The 19,944-nt window shown below is 39.9% G+C and overlaps 1 protein-coding gene across 1 annotated transcript in view; it reads left to right on the plus strand.

Annotated features, from left to right (window-relative positions):
• Positions 1-4,431: 4,431 nt before the first annotated feature.
• ESR2 (estrogen receptor 2) overlaps positions 4,432-19,944 on the plus strand; it is a 28,402-nt gene continuing 12,889 nt past the window's right edge. The window contains exons 1-3 of the mRNA XM_062494826.1: positions 4,432-5,693; positions 9,811-9,986; positions 12,778-12,894. Coding sequence (XP_062350810.1) covers positions 5,260-5,693; positions 9,811-9,986; positions 12,778-12,894 — 727 coding nt within the window. The 5' untranslated portion in view covers positions 4,432-5,259. The remainder of the gene's footprint in view (positions 5,694-9,810; positions 9,987-12,777; positions 12,895-19,944) is intronic.

Raw genomic sequence — 19,944 nt, forward strand, 5'->3', positions numbered from 1 at the left:
TTTTTTTCGATCAATAAAGTCCACACTACTCTGAATGAAGTGTCTCAATTTGCATTTGTATTCCTGAGCAGGACAGTGGCTTTTCATTTCTGGAATCTGAAACCCTAAGTGTATGTAACATACTTAAGAGGTGCAAATCATAGAAAGCTTAAATCCACTCTCAGATCAGGTAACATTTTAACCGTCTACAAATTTAAAGGCCAAAACCTAGTAAAGTCAATCTTAACTCTAGTTTGAACTGAGACCTGAAAATATTTTCCAGTAATGGGAAGGAGGGAAGGGAAATCAAGAGAGCAGCTAATCCAGCATCCTGCTCAAAGTGAGTGTTTTTTCAATCTCTCCAAAGATAGGGATTTCACAGTCTTTCTGGGTATCCTGTTCCTGCACTTACTTCTCACTGTGGAGAACTTTTCCCATGTTCTACTGGAATTTCCCTTGCCCTGGCATGTGACTGCGATCTCCTGACTTGTGCACTTTCTGTAAAAAGAGTCTGGATTTCTTGTCTTTGTAACTCTATTCCAGGGGGTTGAAGACTGAAGTTGTGTATTCTTCTAGTGAAAAAAAATCCAGTTCTTTTGGTGCCACCATGTCATATCCATTGAGCTCTGAAATGCATTTATGAATGTTTAGAATTACCTAGGAGTTGTCAGTGTCCTGAGTAACTCAAAGGCTAACATAGGCTAAAGAATGCTCATTTTACTTGTTTCAAAGTATTCTTTCCTGTGTGATTTTTGAGCTGCAGTGTTTTATTTAGAGTAAGTCTTGATGTCATTGAAGACAGGTTATTAATTTTGGAGGAATGAGTACAGTATCTGAAGTTGGGACAGAGAGCTGTGTTAGCATTTTGTTTCCCTATCTCTTCCCTACTTGTTGCATCCAGTCCTTCTCAGGTAATAACAAACTTGTTTACTTGCCTGCCTTCTGTTGGCAATATCTGGCGCTGCTGTGTTTAATGAGTAATAAGTTTGTCACAAAACCTGAAGCACAAGTATCATCTTACACATCAGGAATGACTTTCCTTTCATAATCACTTTTCCAGAAGATGATTCAGTTTATTGCTGCAGTGAGTAGTGTAAAATGTAACTTAACAGAATATTAATAGAATGCTCTGCAGGATGACTGAGGATCTCTGGCTGTGGGGTGGTGGAATGCAGGCTTGCTGAATCACCTCTATTAAACCCAAAGGCAGAATGTCTGCACTTCAGTTTAAGCCTAGCAGAGAAAAAAGATCGCCTTGATTCTCTATTGCAAAGAATCTTTGGTGAAAATACATATAAAATGCTAAGCATGTTGCAGTGTGTGTTGATGGAAGGGTGCCTGAGAACATCCATCACTCCCTTGCTTTTTGAAGTGCTGTACTTTTCTAGGAAAAGCTACTTATTATGTTCCCAAGCAGGCAACCTGCCCTCTCTACCTACTTTTCCCGCTTTCCAAAATGAAAATAAAAAATAATAAAAACAAGCAATCAAACAAACATAAAACTGAAAAAAAAATTAATTACTTTTTTCCCACAAGGCTTTTAAAGAGGCACTTGGTATAGGTAATATGCAATAAGTGGCTTTCGAGTTTGTTGAAATACGTCAGATGGCTTAATTATTTACCCATGTGTCTGTTTGACTATGACATCTAAACCATCTTATGCCTGATCTGGCATGTCTTGCATGGTGACTCTGAAGATACATTCAGTTTTTGTAGAGTTATTCAAAGACAAGAAGCCTATTTTTTTTTTTTTTTTATGGAGAGCTTTAATAACATTCAGTTTGTTCACTACATCCTCATGGATAATGGTGTCATCCTCTGGGTACTGAAGCAAATGAAGCTGTTTTATATCAGAAGTGAATACTGCCTGTAGTGTCTTGGAGTTGTGAATGGTAAGTGTTACTCAAGGAACTGGCCAGAATTGCTATTATTTGCTTAATAATGGCATTTCAGTTGTTGAATAGCTTGCCAAGCTAAACTTAGTTTAGTTTAGTTTCAGTGGATTGAAACATTTGCAGGCTCCAAGGAGACTGGAGCATAAAAATAATAGACACCTGTTTTATCTGTGTCTGGTACAGATCTAGTGCAGGGCTGATAGACTGCATCTAAATAATGTGCTTTATCATTGAATCTTGCTTTTAAAATCTTTTTTTTTTTTCTGATGAAGAGGGAGTATTGGGACAGGAATTCACTTTAGGAAGTAGTTAATTTCTGTTTGATGACTAGTGTTTAAGATATGAGGACATTATACCAGGATGGAACAAATTTATTACCCTATTGCACTACTTATAGTAATCCTTATATTAAGTGTAGTTGTGCTTCCTTCTGAGATGTTTGTGGAGTTTTTCTCAAGTCTCAGATCTTGAGATCTGTTTCCCTCAGTCTTCAGTTCTTCTTTAAGGCACACAACTTCACAGTCCAGTGGCCAATTTTTAGGATTTTATTTTTTCTGAGCAATAATACATAATTTCAGCAGTTTCACTCTATTTGTGAGACTCTGGGCTTCCCATATTAAATTCTCTATCTGTAAATAAATATGATCAATGTGATCTCATGTAGATTCATAGTCTACTGTGGCTAGACTCTTTCTGCTACCCAAGTTAATAATCTCAGGCTCTTACTGTTATTTTTTCACTACATTACAGGCTGCTGAAGACCATGAGTACAGTTTTCTTTAACCTGCAGGAACCCAGAGTCTCCTTCTTTTGTAAATAAGTTATGACCAGCATGTTTTTCAGCAAGGCTGTCCTGACTTCTTACACTTCTGTGAACTCCTACCCCTAAAAAAAAGCTTCACTCTTGCTCCTGGTAGCTTCTGTGTATGTTTCTAAATACTGTGTGTTGCCTTTTGGAGACGATATCTCCTTCTGCTGAGCAGGCAGGTACCCTGCACACACACATCAGTGGATTTCCTCTGCAGAAAAACTCAAATCTCAGCTGATTTCTGTTCATGAAATTTTGTAGTAGCAGCTCTGTGTTCTCTCTGCTTCTACAGCGTGCAGGCATTTGTTTGCTAAACTCTGAGAGAAGCCACACAACCAGTTGCCTGCTGCAAAAGCTGTCACAGCAGAATGTCTGTGACAGAGATGTTGCTGTGATGCTGCTCAGGTCGGGCTCTCTGAAGGGTTTGGGGTTCCCCTGTTCCCTTTTGTGTTCCCCTGCACCTTTGGAAGGGTGCCCTTCCAAAGGAGGCAGAGGCACAAAGTAAGCACAGAGAGCTTTTGCTGGACATTCCAGATCCCCTGGCAGAGTGCCCACGCTCATCCTGAATACCTGCAGCCTCTGAGACAGCAAGGGGAATCCAGCTTTGCTTATCTGAATCTTTAAATATGTTGAATCCAGTGAGCTCATTGAGCCCACTCGTAGTAACCCTTGAAAGTTCCATCATTTGCTTCTAAAAAATTACCTACCCCACAATGTGGGAGTGAAAGCACCTTTGGGTTTATCAGTGGTTTTTTTTGCAGTGAAGTTTGAACAATGCCTGTTTTTTCCTGGAGGAGGCTGTGAAGCATCTGCTGGGGGCAGATGAAGTGTGGAGGCTGTGTGAGGAGCGAGGTCAGAATCCCCTGCTTTGGCTGCTCTGGAGCTGCAGTCCAAGAACTGCTGGACACAAACAGCTGCTGAGATATCTCATTTTCCGATTTCCCAGAGAGGAAAAAAAGCAGCAGCTGGATCTAAAGAGCCTGAGCTGATTTAAATAAGTTTCTGGTTATTTCTACACATATCTTCAGTTTCATTGCCAGAGTGAGGAGGAAGAAAGGACTCTCAACTGCCCATTTTAGTCAAAAAGAGTTTTTCTTACATTTTCTGTTAATGCTTCTACTCTCAGTGCTCACTCTAGAGGAGAAAAATGTATCAATGCCCCAAGGTGGGATACTAGAAATGCCATTGGGCTGAGAACTTTGGGGACAGGGAGGTTGTTGGTAATTCTACAGACCCATGGTTCAATCTTCCTCGTCTTGCTTTATGGGCATGTGAGGCAAAAAAAGGTAAGAACATTTATCATCTTTACCTTGGCCATTTGTGGAAGAGCAAAGCTGGGGGTGAATGTTTAGATTGGTTTCTCATGTTAGGATCTTATTACCATATGTAAAAGTACATTGCAATTTCAGTTCAGGGGGCTGAAACGCACTTTTTTTGGATACAGAATTGTTTTGAATTTCAAACTAGGTTTGTCTTCAGAGCCAGAAAGAATTGCAGATGAAACTCTTAGTGAAGAATAAAGAAAAAAATGTTTTTAAATGCTACAGTAAAATAATGCTTCTAGGATAGGTGTCTGTCTCAGGAGGATAATTTTGATTTTAGTGGGCTTTTTTTTTCTTTTCAAAATTCTTTTCTCTCTTAAATAATTTGTATATGCCTATATCTGGCAAAGAATATTCACTGTGGGAAATTTAAAGTCTTTGTTTTGACAGCTGAGTCAGATGGAAGGGGGTAGTTGGGATGGGGATGGAGAGTTGCAGGGAATTGTAAAATTTCTGTACCTTATGAAATCACTTGAGTTTTATTGTCAGCTTTGGAAATATCTGTGTTTTATGACTTCTACTTTTCTAATGGCTCTGCTCAGAGGTGCTGTATCCAGGGTCCTCTCAGTGATGAAGTTGCACTGCTTGCTGACATCCACTACGTGTCTTCCTCCCCTTTGCAGAGGGATGTGCAGTGGAGTTCTGGATTTGGAAGGTATAGGGGATATGCGTGTGTGAGTGTATTTGCTGTCGAAATGCCTGCTGTTACATGTTTGTGATGGGAATGGGAAACACCCTGAAGTACCAGGCTGAAGACTGTAGTGCAGTGAGCAGCAGGAGGTGATGAGTTGTCCTAAAGAGAATTGATTTCTCCTCTGTAGCTGGGGGCCTTGGGGTGATTATATCGACCATAAAGAGCAGATTTACCTTGTTTGTAACTCCTGTTCAGATCTAAGTTGTCACCTTCACCTTTGTTTCAGGCAGGCCTCAAATAGTTTTCTTCTTAAAATTATTATTATTTTTTAAGGGAGTCTGAACTCCCTGCATGTTTTAGCCTTTATTTTTAAGGATATTCTAGAAATCTTTTTTTTTTTTTTGTAAAGGAAAGTGAATTTGTACATTGACAATTTAAGTGCATTTGGTATGTAATCTGTTTTAACAAGATGTTTTTATGTTTTCTGGTTTACTGGTTCCTTTTTTTTTTTCTTTTATAGAGAAGACTGAATGCAGAGCTTTCTTACTTTTTCATTCTTTTTTTCGTTCTTTATTGTCTTAGGATGAATATTTAAACAGCGCTCTTCAATCTTGCTTCAAAATGTCCCTGTGCACATCATCTCACAAGGACTTTTCTCAGTTGCTGCCACTTCAGGATATTGGATGTAATAAAACAGAAATTAAAAATTCACCTGCTGCTGTCATCTCTCCAGCTCCTTACAGCTGCAATCAGTCCACTCTGACAGCGGAACACAGTCCAGTCTACATCCCCTCATCTTACGTGGAAAACAGACACGAATATTCCACCGTGGCATTCTGCAGCCCTGCTGTGGTGAATTACAACATTGCCAGCAATTTTGGGGACCCAGAGGCCGTGACTGCGAGGCAAAGCTCCAGCCCCAGTGCGCTGTGGTCTGCTCCTGGCCATCTGTCCCCCCTGACCCTGCACTGCCAGTCCTCCCTGCTGTATGCAGAGCAGCCCAAGAGCCTGTGGTGCGAGGCACGACCGCTGCAGCCAGTGCTGCCCGGGAGCAGGTCAGTGCTGCTGCTGCTTTAAAAACTTGCCTGAATATTACTTACAGCTCCCTTTCATTTTTGCACTTGAATTCTATGTACTGGTCCCGCTGAAAAACAAAACTACGCCAAAAAAAAAAAGAAAAAATCCACTGGCACCGAATCAGTCTTGGGGGTGGGTGGGTGTGCTCTTTGTTTATTTATTTATTTGTTTTTAATGTAACTTCTGAAATGAGGGGTTTTGGATTTTTTTTCAATACCTCTTTAGAGTACTATACACCAACACACAGCATTACAAATACCCTCGGCCTGTGAACAATTTACATTGCATAAAGAAAAGTTCCAGACTCCTAGATATTAATTTGTGCAATAAAATTAATTATGTTCTGTCAGATAGAGTCCTTTGAGTGAAAGAGGTAAAGTTTCATTGTTTTTTCCTTTTGGTACAGTATGGTTTGAATTAATTTTTACCCAGATTATTGATGGGTAATGCAAAGACTTTAGATGCGAAGACTTTTTATTAACTTGAAATTCAAGGGAAATGGTTTCTTTGGTTTTTTTTGGTTTTAGTATAAGCAGTCACACAGCAGCATGCATCATGTTGAAAGGGGGCTGCTGCTGAAAAAGCACAACTCTGTTTCTTGCTTGTGCTCCCAACTGATTTTGTAAAGTGGTTCTGAAGAGCAGAGTCACAGGCTAAATTTTCAGCTGACAAGAAACTCTGTTTGCAAAAACAGACTCTTGTTCTGCACATTTACTCATATTGCAAACCCTAATTATCATCTGGATCATCAGCTGATGAAATTGCTCCATTCATGGGCACAACTTGTTGGATGGATAAAAGCTCAGGGTGTGCAGGTGCTGTTCCTGCTTCAGCAGCTGTATGTTTATTTATAAGCCTCCTTATTTAACTTCAGCAGTCGTTTGGAGTATGAAAAATAGTGTGTCCTGGCAACAGTTTTAGTTCAATGATTAATAAAGAATTCGTGCTATTTTTGAGACTACCCACACTCCTTCTGCAATGGGTGGGCTTTATACAGTTCTGGAGTGCAAATATGCTTTCAATGTAGGTGTGTGGATTTGGAAATACTCTTTGGGTAGCACTTACATGGAGAAGAATTCCCCAGCAGCTTTGACGTGTACAGGGGTAACACCCAAACTCTTTCCACATTGGTTAAAGTTCCAAAACTTTGACATCCTGGGGAAGGTTACTGTTTGAAGCTGTCCATATGTTGGGACACCAGCTGGAATAACCCAGGAGCAAGAGCACCCTGTCTGATGCTCTGAAGTGCCCTCTCTACAGCTGACAGAAGGGAAGCTGAACCTGTCCCACAGGAGTTTAAATAAATAAGTCATCAACTATTTGTATAGATATATAAGGACTACTGCTCATGCAGCTGATGATGACCTAACTTAAGCAGAAATCAAGAAAATTTGGAGTACAACTTCTTTTTCACAGAACAGTTTGAATTGAAAGGTGTCTTAAAGACCATCTAGCTCCAAGACCTTTGCCATGGATGGGGACACCTTCCCCATGACCAGGTTGCTCAGAGTAGAAGGATGACCAGGAGAAAATCACTGACTTATTACTTTAAGGAAGTCTTAATTCTTTTTAAAAGGTAGTATCTCTATAGAGAAACCAGGATCATAAAATAGGAGTGTTCGGATGTGTAAAACAATAAATCCTTCACCATGTGGTCCCTCGGTAGCTGCCAGGGTACATCCCCTATTTTCCTGCATCCTTTGGTGCAGGAGCATTGTGGACATCCATCCAGCCACTTCCAGCTCACCTGCAGGACCTGGCAGCTCATTCCTCTGCTGAGCATCCCGGGGTGCCCCAGTCCTCCAGCAGCTGGGACGTGGTCTCTACCCACACGTGGGGCTGCCCTCTCTGCAGTGCTCTGGAGTCCCAGGGTATGGGAATTTTGCCTGAAAGCCCTGGCTGTTTGCAGGCTCTGTTGTCCTTGCAGACAGCAGTGACAAACTGGTGGGTTTGAATCTCCTGGTGCAGATGATGCTGCTCTGATGCTTCTTGGCCCACAGGAGGGATTTGTTCCGGATGGTTCCTCTACATGCCAGCTGTTTGCCACAAGTCTGAGGAAGCATTGCAGCTTGCATGTGTGCAGGATGGCTGTCCTTAAACTTGTAAGCAAGGAAAGAAAAAAGTGACTCTTGTCATGACTGGGAGGTAAAAACCAACAATCCTCACTGAGATGTTACAGTGTGTGCTTTTTCTTTATTTTCATCTGTAACCACAGTGCTTTTATCAAGGGCAATAAACATTGCTCTCCACAGCATATCAATCAGTCACAGAGAGGCTCTCCAGCTGATCTCAAGCCTCTTCTTACCCTCACATTTGGATAATGATTCCCAAGTAAAGCTTAAAAATATACCTCTTTTACTAATGCGAAACACCAAATTACTTTTGCTTCCAGATACAGGTGAATTGGAAGGAATAGGAATGCTTTTCCCTCCTTGCACTAGAAGCATTTTAGGCATGTGTGATACAGACTTTTACTCTTGGGAAGAGTTCTCCCTCACTGCTCTTCCCAGCATAGCAGAGAGGGAAATAACTCAGTGATTCACCAATCCATTAACAAGGTGTGTGTGTGTAATCAAAGACTGATCTTGTTAAATACTTAAACACACCTCTGCCCTGCTGTATCTGAATGAATTAACATTTTAAAAAAATCTCTCAGTAACTTAATTGTACAACAAGCACCTTAATTTTTCTGTTTTAAAATTTGCTCTTGGAAGCACCTTTTCTTCCTTTCCAAATTTTTTACCAGGGAATTGGAGCATGTTCTCCCCAAAAACTTATGAATTTGATGATCTTCAGTTGGCATGTTTGTCCTTACCTCCTGTCATAAAACCAACACAGAATCTACTTTTAGTACATCAGTTAAAGCCTCTTTGACAGCACTTTTAAGCATGTTTCCACATTCTGTTTAAACTTGCCCTTGTTAAACAGAAGTCATAAACCATGGTATCTGCTCTCTTATCCCAACTGATTTTTCTTTTTCATAATCCTTCTGGAAGGTGGAATGAGGAGAATTCTGGAGTTCCTAAATCCCACCTCTATGCTTAAGTTTATACCTGTAAGTTGACTGTACACCATTTCTTTTCTCAGACTCTGAGCTGCTCAGAGTTTGTACATGACACTATTTTCTCTCTGCCTAGAAATTGTATTGACCCTGAAAGCACAATGTGGAAAACCCACCGAGAAAATGAGATCCAGACAAAAAGGATATAGTGGATGTACTTCCTATACCTAAACCCAATATTACTGATAATCTAAGTTCATTTCCTCTTGTGTTTGTTTACAGGAACTTGGTGTCAGGAATTGGCTGATTTTTTTATAGTTTTTCCTGTTTTAATTTTAATCCAGTCATGAAGAATAGCTCCTGTATGTTGGCGTTACTTGTAACACTTCAGGGGTGTCTATATCTTACTAATTTATATAGAACAACACTTTTTTAAACATATGGAAGTATTTTATTAATTATGCTGCTTCTTTTTTATTAGCATTAAGGTGATCAACATGGGCTGTCACCTTGAACAGAAAACTTTCTCTGACATCATGAGCTGCTGTTGTAGGCTAAGATTCACACCTCAGTTGTTTGTTTCCAGGATGTCATTGAATGAGAAAAGCCTCATGTAAAAGATGAAATACTTGAGAATGGATGTGTGTTGTAATTTTGCCTTACTAACAGGACAAAGCAACTGCACTGTGTTTATTACAGCATTTACAATGTCAGTCTGAGCTCTCTGAGTTCTCCTTGTCCACGTGAAGCTTGCAAGACGCAAAATCCACTTGATTCAAAAATTCCTGGATTTGCACATTTCCAGTAATTCTTCAAGACCCATCAGCATTGCATATGATTTTCCCAGGGTTCACGTGATTGATACAGCAGCAGTCCAATTTTATGCCTAAATCTTTCTAGCATGCCGTCACAGGGATCAGACTACATGCTTTAAATTATCTTGTCAGAAAAGGCTTAGCAGTGTTTCACACTATCCTGTGTTCAGGAGCATGAAGACTCTATAGAGAATAGATAACAATGGAAAATTATGAAACCCTTTGCAGTGCAGTTTAAATCTTTCTTCTTTTATAACAGATGTTTTTCTTTTCTATCAGAGAAACATTAAAAAGAAAAACTAATGGCAATGACTGTACAAGCCCAATTGCAAATAATCCTGGCTCAAAAAAGGATGCCCACTTCTGTGCAGTCTGCAGTGACTATGCTTCAGGATACCACTATGGGGTCTGGTCCTGTGAAGGCTGCAAAGCTTTTTTTAAAAGAAGCATTCAAGGTAGGACAAACAAGGTTTGATTATTTTGCTTAAATAGATTGTTTCATATGACCAGGGGCTGCAGCAGTTGACCTATTGGTGAGCTGGTCTGAAATCCTAGTGTCTGGGGTTCCATGGTGAAAATAGAGCAACACATGATTTGACTGTTTTATCTCTTGGCTCTGATGTTATCGAGATCTGGAAACATTACAGAGTGAGCAGTTGATTTCTTTAGGGAAGAGGTAGAATGCACAGCACAGTGACGCCCTGCAGCACAAGCCTGGGTGGGATGGCACCACAGACCTGTGAATCTGATGGGAGTTTGTGGCCCAGGTTAGTCGTAGTAATTGAGAATTAGTTGTCATAGACTCAGTAAGAGTAGGCAGTTATCTGGAGACTTTGCTTGGGAGCTCTTCTTGACAAGAGCCTATTTCCTGGAGCTGTTGAGTTATCGTGTATAGTATCTATACACCATGGACGGTGCAAAAATGTGTGTAACATATATAGGGTACTGAGGTGATTATTATTAATGCTCAGTGTCTGAGTATTGCAGTGTCTGCAGTAATCATTGCAGTATCTATTACTCTGCCAGATCTCTTGATCTAAGGCTTCCATGTTTAAATTCTTAAATATTTGGTATTTAGTTCAAGTTTCTGTGTGGCTGCAGTGTGAAGTCAATGTGAGGCTCCATGTTTGCTGTCACAGCCAGTGGAAGTCACTTAGGCACTGTACTGCAGCTTTGGGGAACTTAGCTTCTTTAACCTTAGCCTAGTTATCCTGATCTTTGGCCTCCTCTGGGACTTTAGGTGGAAAATCATTTCTATTGACATTAGCTGCTACACGTGGATACTAATGCAGAAAATCCTGTTGCTGTTTGATCTTTAATGTTCCTCTTCCTCTTCTGCCTGCAGAGCCGTTAACAATCTTCAGATATTTTCTTTTCGCTCCATATGGCAGAGATGGTGCCACTAGGAGAATCAAATTTAATTCAGAGTTGTTTTGCCTTTTCAATTCATTGTGCAAATTCGGCACAGGTGAATAGCAATTTCTACAAGCTGATGCAAGTACTTTTGATTTCTAAAATAATTGAAGAGACCTTTGTGTCCAGTTTATCACAAATGGAGACTGAATTTGATCTCAAGGTATTTTCTGTCAAGTAAATCCTTTGCTTGCTCTGTGTTGCTCACACGTACTTGGACCACTAGCAAGTTACCCACTGTGGTCTTTTGTACACCTCAGTGGACCCTGTCAGGTAATTGTAATTCAAATGAAAGAATAAAAAAAAAGCAAATAAAAGAAAGCCAGTTCTTGGCATAAAACACTATCAAGCACTCAGTTGCAACGGTTGTTATGCAGGATATTGTGTCTTAAAATAAAATACTTCTGGGCCTGCCATAGACCAAAATGTCAGGTTCATTAATTAAATTAAAATTAGAAGTACAACTGAACAACTGTGTGTGGTCTCCTTGGTTTATCTGAGTTTGTAGTGTAGTCTGTTTGTTCCACATTGCTGAACATCTGCAAGTTAAATTATCCCAAGGCCACAAGAGTTTTAAATCATTTCATACTCCTGTGTGCAACAGAGAGCTTCCTTCTCCTCACCTTCTATGCTGTGTGAAGAGTGATAAACAGTAATTTGTTTTTCAGTCATATCTGCTAGTAGGAAATGAGACAAACTGTAACGTGAACTCTTCTTTTAAAAATTGACAGTTCAAAAATTCAAGGTTAAAATAATTTTAATTTTGCATGGCAATAGTCACAATAGTTTGGTTAAATAATTACTCTTGGGGACATGAACTCTTGGATTTGCACTTAGTGAAAAAAAAAAAAATCACTATAGTAGCTGTATTTTTGCCTGATCTTATTATTGGTTCAGTAAAGGAAACCCCATACCAACTTAAAAGCAGCCTGGGAGAAAAGATATTAATAAAAGTAAATGAGTGAAATATCTTTTGCATCCTTTGGTAAATGCTTTAAGAGACAGTTCCACTATTTGGCAGAAGAAGGCTCAACGATATTTACACCAGGACTGTACTAAGTCCAATTTCCAGTAGTAAACCTTTGGACCAGATTATTGATTAATGAAATATGGTAATGTAAAGGGGTTTGGGTTGGAGCAAGGTGATATGGAAAAGAATAAGAAGACAGCAAAAGAAGCTGCAGTGAAAACTGATGAAAATAAGATAAACACTTGTCCGAATATCTAAAACTTACACCCTCTACTTGCGCTTCTCTTTGTAGTTACAGAGTGCATTATTTCATACTAGTCTGTTTTCTATCTTGTTTTCTTTTTTTTTTTTTTTTTTGGTTAACTTTGGTCTGGGGTCAATCTTTCAAAGGCTTCTTCATTCCTGGAACTCACCACGTCAGAGTTCGGTAAATAGTGCTGTAGTTTGCTTAAATCTTTTCAGCATGGAAGCTGCTCTTTTTAGTTCTGCTGAGGGGGAAAATAAAAAAATCTGATGTTTGCCAGCTGTACTCTCCCAATATACAGTAAGAAACTGGAGGTTGGGAGCAAATTTCCACAAGAGTGTATGCTCCATTTTCAAAAAAATAGTTGGTTTTAGAAGGTGCTTTGTTTTTTGACAGTCAGCACTATAAAGCTGAGCAATGCTGTCTGGATAATTTTGAAGCCACAGGCTGATGTATAAAATATAGGATAAATACGCATTTTTTTCATCAGTTAAATTAATGGAGCTTACATATATGCACAGGAAAAAGTGGAGCCATTCAAAGTCAAGAACATTCCTGATTCAGGGAAATGACCAAGATGGTTGGAAATGTTAAATTTTCCCTTCTTGCCCTGCTGCAGGACACAATGATTACATCTGCCCAGCCACCAATCAATGCACGATCGATAAAAACCGGCGCAAGAGCTGCCAGGCGTGCCGGCTGCGGAAATGCTACGAAGTGGGGATGATGAAATGTGGTGAGTTTGGCATGTCTCTGCTCTTAGCTTGGGTTTTGCATCCCTACAGCTAAACCTGTGTCATTTCTCCCTTGGGATCCTAAGAAGGCACAACAACTAAAGCAAGGTTTCAGCAGGTTTCATTAAGGGACTAACTGATTCTTAAAGCTGAAGGGGACTTGTCATTTTCAGAAGAAAACCCGTGGGAAGGGGCAAGGAGCAGGTTTAGCTTGTGGAAACCAAATAAACTCTGCAGAGCTTTGGGGAGGCAAGTTACTTCATGCCATGCAGAATGGGAAATCAAGAGCTGCAGCTTCCAGAACCTTCCAGAGGCAGTCTCTGCTCATGTGAGGTAAAGGAGCCTGCGCTGTGCTCTGCTGGTTGGATGCATTGCAGGAGCAGCAGTGTCACATCAAAGCAGTAGCTAATTAACCCAGTATGCCACCTCTGACAGTGGCAAGAGTGGTGCCTCAGGAGGAGTGCAGGAATGAGACCAGCACCTAGGTGGAACTACTGCTGAAAGCTCTCAGCTTCCAAAAATCAGTGGTTGGGGACATTAATAGAATGACAAGTTTTCCATTGTCCTTCTTTTTAAACCTGCAAAGGTTTAGCATCTACAACGTTCCTCAACGTCTTGGCCACCCATCCTGGGAAGAACCAGCTCTCTGGTTGACAGGCTTTTGTGTGGGGCTTTGGTGGGGCAGCGAGGGGAAGGCAGTTCTGTTTTTTGAACAAGCTGTTTTCAGATGATGCCCCACAGCTCTTCCATCAAAAGAAATAGTGAACAACCACTGTTTGTCACTGCGCCACTCAGAATTATTCAGCCTTTTCTTCTATCCCCATCTCGTACTTACAGCAATGTGACTTCAGGGCAGTTGATCATTTAGAGATGATATTTTAAAGGTTGTTTTAAGAAAAATTTATTTGAGAAATGTTTCAATCTAATGTATATTTACAGTCAAGGTTTGCTGTTTCTTATAGATTCCCCAATGTATAGAAACAGGCTGGGAAAATAACCCATAAGAACACTGGAGTGGACAGGAGAAGATCCCTCTGCTTGGCTCTCCATGATTTGCAGGCATGCATCTTGTTTCATCCCATTTAATGTAGATACCTATTTTTGTTTCAAAACTAGACACTGTTTTCATCCTCCCACAGCTTTGATCTGAAAACTGTTTGCAAAATATGACTTCTTTCATTAGGAACATTCTTTAGAATTTCAGCCTGCATTCATTGCTGAACAATTAATGTCCATTTTTTCTTGCGGCAGCATTGTCTTTTAGCTTAGAGGCTCCTCTTCTCTTTTTTGTTAATGGCCTGGCTTTGTTTAAGGACTGCATTATATCCCCTCACAGCCTTTGTTTTAGTTGGCTAAACAAACCAAGAAAACTTCTCCTCTTGCAAAATAGGAAAGTAGATGAATCTGGAAATCATCAGGGTAGCTTGTCCCTCCACCTGCACTGGGCAGAGTTAACCCAATTTGCACATGGATGCCCAGAGTCATGGACAGCATTCCAGTGACTCTCCTCGCTGCAGCAGCACTGATACTTTCCTGTTGCTGCAGGAGCTTTTCTCTGCCCACAACGCAGGATCCTATTTGCCTTTTTCCAGGTGACATCATGCTGGCAGTTCATAATCACACCATGATCTGTTATGGCTGCAGTCTCCCTGTTCATTTCTAGCTGATAACACCCAGAGTAGAAATGAAAACTCAACTCTTCCTTGTGTTATTTTTGTTCTCCTAGAGTACATTTAGTTTTTTCTTCTCAAGTCAGATGCTTCTTTCGGTGAGAAGTTCCTGTCATTTCCTGCAGTAATGATGCATCTCAACTTTCTAGGTGTTTGGTCTTCCTTCAGGAAGTAAAGCCTTACACCCGCAAATAACACTCCTTCCAAAATCTTACTTCTAAGTGGTGCCACTGTCTTTTGGTCATTTTTATGACTCAGAATTTTGCTCAAAGTTTTTCCAAGGGAGGTTTCTGTAAAGCCCCTGTTCTGGAACTGGAAAGGTTTGGTATATATTGATTCCAGAATGATATTATAAGGTAGACCCCCACAATGCTTGCTTTAAATTAATCCTTTTATTCTACCTGTCCTGAAAGTTTTGGTGTGTGATTAGACCTCATAGGTACTGTGGTATTACAAGTAATAAATTATAGTATGCACTTATGTCCTAGCCTGTCTTACCTTGAATCTTGTCACATGTTCATAAACATGTTTTTTATGCAATGATTGCAGAACATTACTGCAGATGCCTGCAGGACACTGATGACTATGCCAGGAAAAAAAAAAAAAAAGAAGAAGACAGATTGGAACTATAACTGAAAAAAAACCCAGTATTTTTAAATAATTAGTTTTCAAAAATAGTGGCACTAGCTTGAAAGTCTCAAGAATTTGAGAGTCTGAACAATTTATTTTCAGAAGAAAAGAACATAAAAATTACTCAGAACTGAGTCACCTGATGATTTAAGTGGCACCTGTGAGTAATGCTAATGTATGGACACATGGTGACAGACATTTAAACCAGAGAGATTTTAAGACAGTATTTCTTGCATGAAATGTAAATGCCGTTTCCTGCAGACCAGAGTGATTATCTCTCAGACATTTTTCTCCTAAGAACTGTGCTTTAATAAAAACTTTTTATTGTAGAAAGCCATAAAAAAAGAACACTTTGTTTTTAATGAAGGCTTTTCCGCATCTCTGCTCCTTTCTGTGGTCACTTAGTGAAAGAATTGGTTCACATCTGCTAAAGCCCTGGATGGGACAGAATGGTTTGTGCATTTTTGCTCAGTGGAGACTTATATCAGGCAGAAGTGATAAAAGAAGTTCAATTGCCCCTTTGTAGTTTATGAGAGCTCTTCATAAAATCTCAGGACCACTCCTATATCTTTAAATCCTAGCTTTGCATATTATCAATAGATAACGTAAGAAAAACGCACCCATAGGTACCTGTGTGTCTAAAACATACATCTCTGTGCCTAAATGTGATTAAGCAGTACAGGCCATCTTCCATAGAGTAGGAGACAGCAGAGAAGTATTGCTCTACAGCTTCTTGGTCTGAAACTCTCTTGGGTGCCATTGTCTTCAGAAATGTTGAGAAGTCAGCCCGACAAGCCACAGGTGGAGGCCAGCTTGGGGGTACCTTGTATTGAGGTGATATTGGATTTTCTTATGAAATATACCATCATTGCCAAAAGCACAAGGGTCGTACACATTGCATCTGCCAATTCCTCTGCAGGAAATCCATGTTCCCTGCTGTTCCAAACAAGGAAGCTACTGCTGAAGTTTGGCAGTAGGACTCCTAACAGTGGTAGAAAAATAATTACAAAAAATTTACACTGTCATCAGGAATAAAGAAAACAGAAAAATGGCAGGAAAATCTGCCCAGCAAACTTGAATAAAACAGATCAGGATAAAACCGATCTTTCCCTGGAACCTTCTGTTTACCTGTGGTGCTGAAATGGACTCAGACTGTTTGTCAAAGGCAGTGATGAAGAGGCGAGTTGCTTCATCACTTTTCACTCTTGGAGCACCTGTGCCCTGCTTTGCTTTTGGTTTGCTTCCTGAGGCTCAGATAGACCTTCTTTCACAAGGACTTTTCAGTTTCCCTGACTCCTATTTCCCTCCTCTGCCCTACTCCTATATCTTTTCCCCCCGTGTCAGTTTTCAGCGTGTTGAAATTGCTCCAAAGATAAAGCTTCTTTCATCCTTGAGTGAGGAGGCTGAGAGGCCACACTCAAAAGTGATGGAGAGATGCTGCTCTTGAATCCTGGCATCATTTGATAAGTTTGCAGGAAGGAAAACAGATTTCTCTGTGGGCTGGTTTGGGATTTGGCTCTTTCTCCTGTGTGTTGCTGCTGTGTGCAGTTGAAATACTGTGAAGTACTTTTCACACAGAAAATAAGTGGGGACAAAATGTTTCAAGACATTCTCTGGACATCGGATGTATTAATTGCATTTCAGCTTTTATAGCGGTCACTATAATTTTGGCTCATGTTCTCATGTGCACACAGGCAGATGGCAGCTCCTTTGTCAGGGACTCTGCTCTTGAGAATTCAATTTGAGAGTCTGCTCTGGAATATGTACTCACCAGAACATTCACATTTGCTTTCAAAGGTGACTGGAGTGGTAATGATTTATCAATGTGTACTGGAGTCAGTTTTAAGCTCACACACTTTCAAAGACTGATTATAAAATATTCAGTGGTAGAATCTGCAGTTGCTACAGAACTGGTTAGTTATATGAGCCATTGCCAGGGAACAAAATCAGTATGAAGGGCAAAATGCCATGTAACTGCCCACCATGTCAGACAGCATTTGTGATTTTCAGAGAATTTGCAAAGCTTGAAAAATAATGTGTTTCTCTGCCAGTAATACCTGCTGTGGTTGTCCATGGCTGAGTGCACAACAGTGTCTTTTTAACGACCTTTTTTCAGTGTGCCTTATTTTTTCTATCTTGGGGTCATTTACTCGTGTTCTGTGGTGGTGTAGGTCAAGGTCTTGCCCTTGGTCCAGCATTCTCAGCTGAATACAGCAATTTTCTTGCACAAAATAGCTCTAAATAAGGAGAGTGTGGCAGGAAGAATGAAGGATTTGATCATTCTGAACTTCTGAAATTGCCTGAATTACCTTTATAGAAATGAATATTAGATATGAAGTACAGTTAGGGAGTTTGTGGTGAAGTCAAAAATAGCCCCTAATCTGGGAAGATGTATTTTATTGCTCTGCCTTTACACACATTGATCCACATCTCTGCATCTACTTAAGCAAAACATTGGTTGATAATTATTTATAATATATAGTTTTACAAACAGTTATACATGTCTGTTGCATGCTAGCATATGTATAGGTAAAATTTCTTGGTCCTGCCTAAACTTTGGATTTGAATAGAAAGAAAAGAAGCTCCTTTATATTGTTGAAAGTTGTTTTAATTGGAAAAAATGGTGTTTTCTGCTGTGTCAGTTGACTAGAAAGTTTAAATGTAGCTTTCTTTTTCTTTAAATGCAAGCAGAAAAAATATAAAGCTATATAATAAATGGTATATCTTTTAAGTATCTTTCATGCTCACTGTTTGGTGATTCAGTCTGCTTTTGCTTTGGCAGTATATGGTGAATAAAAAATAACACAAATAACACAGAATCTGCTTTGGTTGGGTTTTTTCCCACCTTGTTTTTGTCATCAGTACCAAGTAGCATTTAGTAGCAAGTTTTTTATGCAGAAATGTAATATTCCTAGTTTGGCTTTCTGCACTGGTAATGTTATTATAGAAATTTGGTTTATGTTTTAAATGGAGCATATTTTATATAATAGGAACTGGTTATATAAGAAACTTGATTCAGTTAAATAACCTAAAGTAATTTAAAGGGTTTTGCTAGCTCCCTCCACAAGTCTTGAGACCTTTAATACTCTCAAAATCATAACCTGACTGAATTATCTTTAGATGGAACACTGAATGCAGCTGTGCAGGTGGAAATTGTTCAAGATTTTGTCTATTAGAATAGAATGCTGAAGTATTTTTTAAATTGATTTTAAATTGATTTATTTTATATTCATTAAATTATCTGTGCAATTATCTTCTTGTTTATATTTTCTGTACATTTATATAAGCTCAAATTTATATTTATAGGCTACAAAATGTTATTTAAAGGTCTTTAAAACAGTGAATTTGAAAGGATAACTCAGATAATGCACATCACCGAGTTGACTTTTATTCCCTCTGCTATTTTTCTTGTTCTGTATTTCAAGGTGCCCCTGGGAAACGTGTTTCAGCTTTCTAAATAGTGAAAACAATGTGCTTTCTTTCTCTGTGGTTATGGTCTCTCCCATGCTGTGGATATCAGAGCCATGCATCTCTGTAGGCAGAGCACCCTGGTACCTGGGCTTCTCCTCATCTGTCCCCAGCTGTACTCTCATTCCAGTTGTCTACTTCACTCTCAGCCTTTACTTTTTGTCTTCCCTGGTGGCAAACACACACTTTCCGTGCATTACATGATTTCAGAACAGTCTGCAGCCCACTGTGCCATTCCAGTGTTTTTTTGGAAGCTCACAAACCACTTCAAGACTTTCCTCTTGACCTTTGTGCATTAGTCAAGAAATGAGGCTTAGCACAGAGTTCACTACATTATCCAGGGGTCTTTGTAGAAAATAGTCTATGCCTTGGTGGCCTTTGCCTCTCTTCAGGAAGGATTTGCTCAGACTGATGGTGGAAGAAATTGCTTTGTTACATTTATAGTTCTGCAGGGAACCTTATATCATCAAGTCTCACTCATTCAACAGTCTCATTTCATCAAGTTTCATTCCATGAATCTGCATAACATAATGTCTCACGCTCTGACTGTCTCTGTTGGTATGTTATTTTCCCTTAGTTGCTGTTCATCTGTTATGGCAACTTCTAGCTAGTTGTCATTTGGCTAAACATTTGGTTCTGCAAATTATTTATTTCCTTCATTATTTGTACAAATATCCTGTCTGCACTCAGGCCCTTTCATCATGCCCACATCCCTTTCAAAGCCGCAAAACCATCTTTTCTCCAAATGGTGCAGGCCTTAAGCTGGACTTGCAGCTGAAGAATGCTTCCAGTTTCAAATGGCTTGTCCCACTTGCATAGCTCTGTGCCTGAGGTCTGTTCATTGAACCAGTTTTGCCTATCGGTCTTCTCCAATCTCCTGGATTTCCAGGGAAATATGTTCTCCAATACTGATAACTTCTTTAATGAGAATTTCTTTAACTTTCTCCTGCATCCAACATGGTTTACTGAACAGGCAGCAAGTGAGAGAATGAGAGCCATATGCAACTGAAATGTCCACATCCTAAAAGTCCTGGAACACTCTGCTGGTCATTATTCAGCCAGGTTGCTCCTGATGGGCCTTTGCATTTGGCAGCCACTGAAGATGTGACAGGACTGTGACCTGAACAGCCACCTCCACCTGAGGTTCCTCTGCCACATGATCCTGAGCATGCATTCACACAACACCTTATTCAGCAAGACAAAGCCTTGTCAACAGTATCTGAAATTAACTTTTTGTGCCCCCACTGCCCTTCTTTTTAATTTGGCTTGTGATTGGATCTCTTT

The sequence above is a fragment of the Cinclus cinclus genome, chromosome 6 (assembly GCF_963662255.1).
Source record: "Cinclus cinclus chromosome 6, bCinCin1.1, whole genome shotgun sequence".
Taxonomy (NCBI): domain Eukaryota; kingdom Metazoa; phylum Chordata; class Aves; order Passeriformes; family Cinclidae; genus Cinclus; species Cinclus cinclus.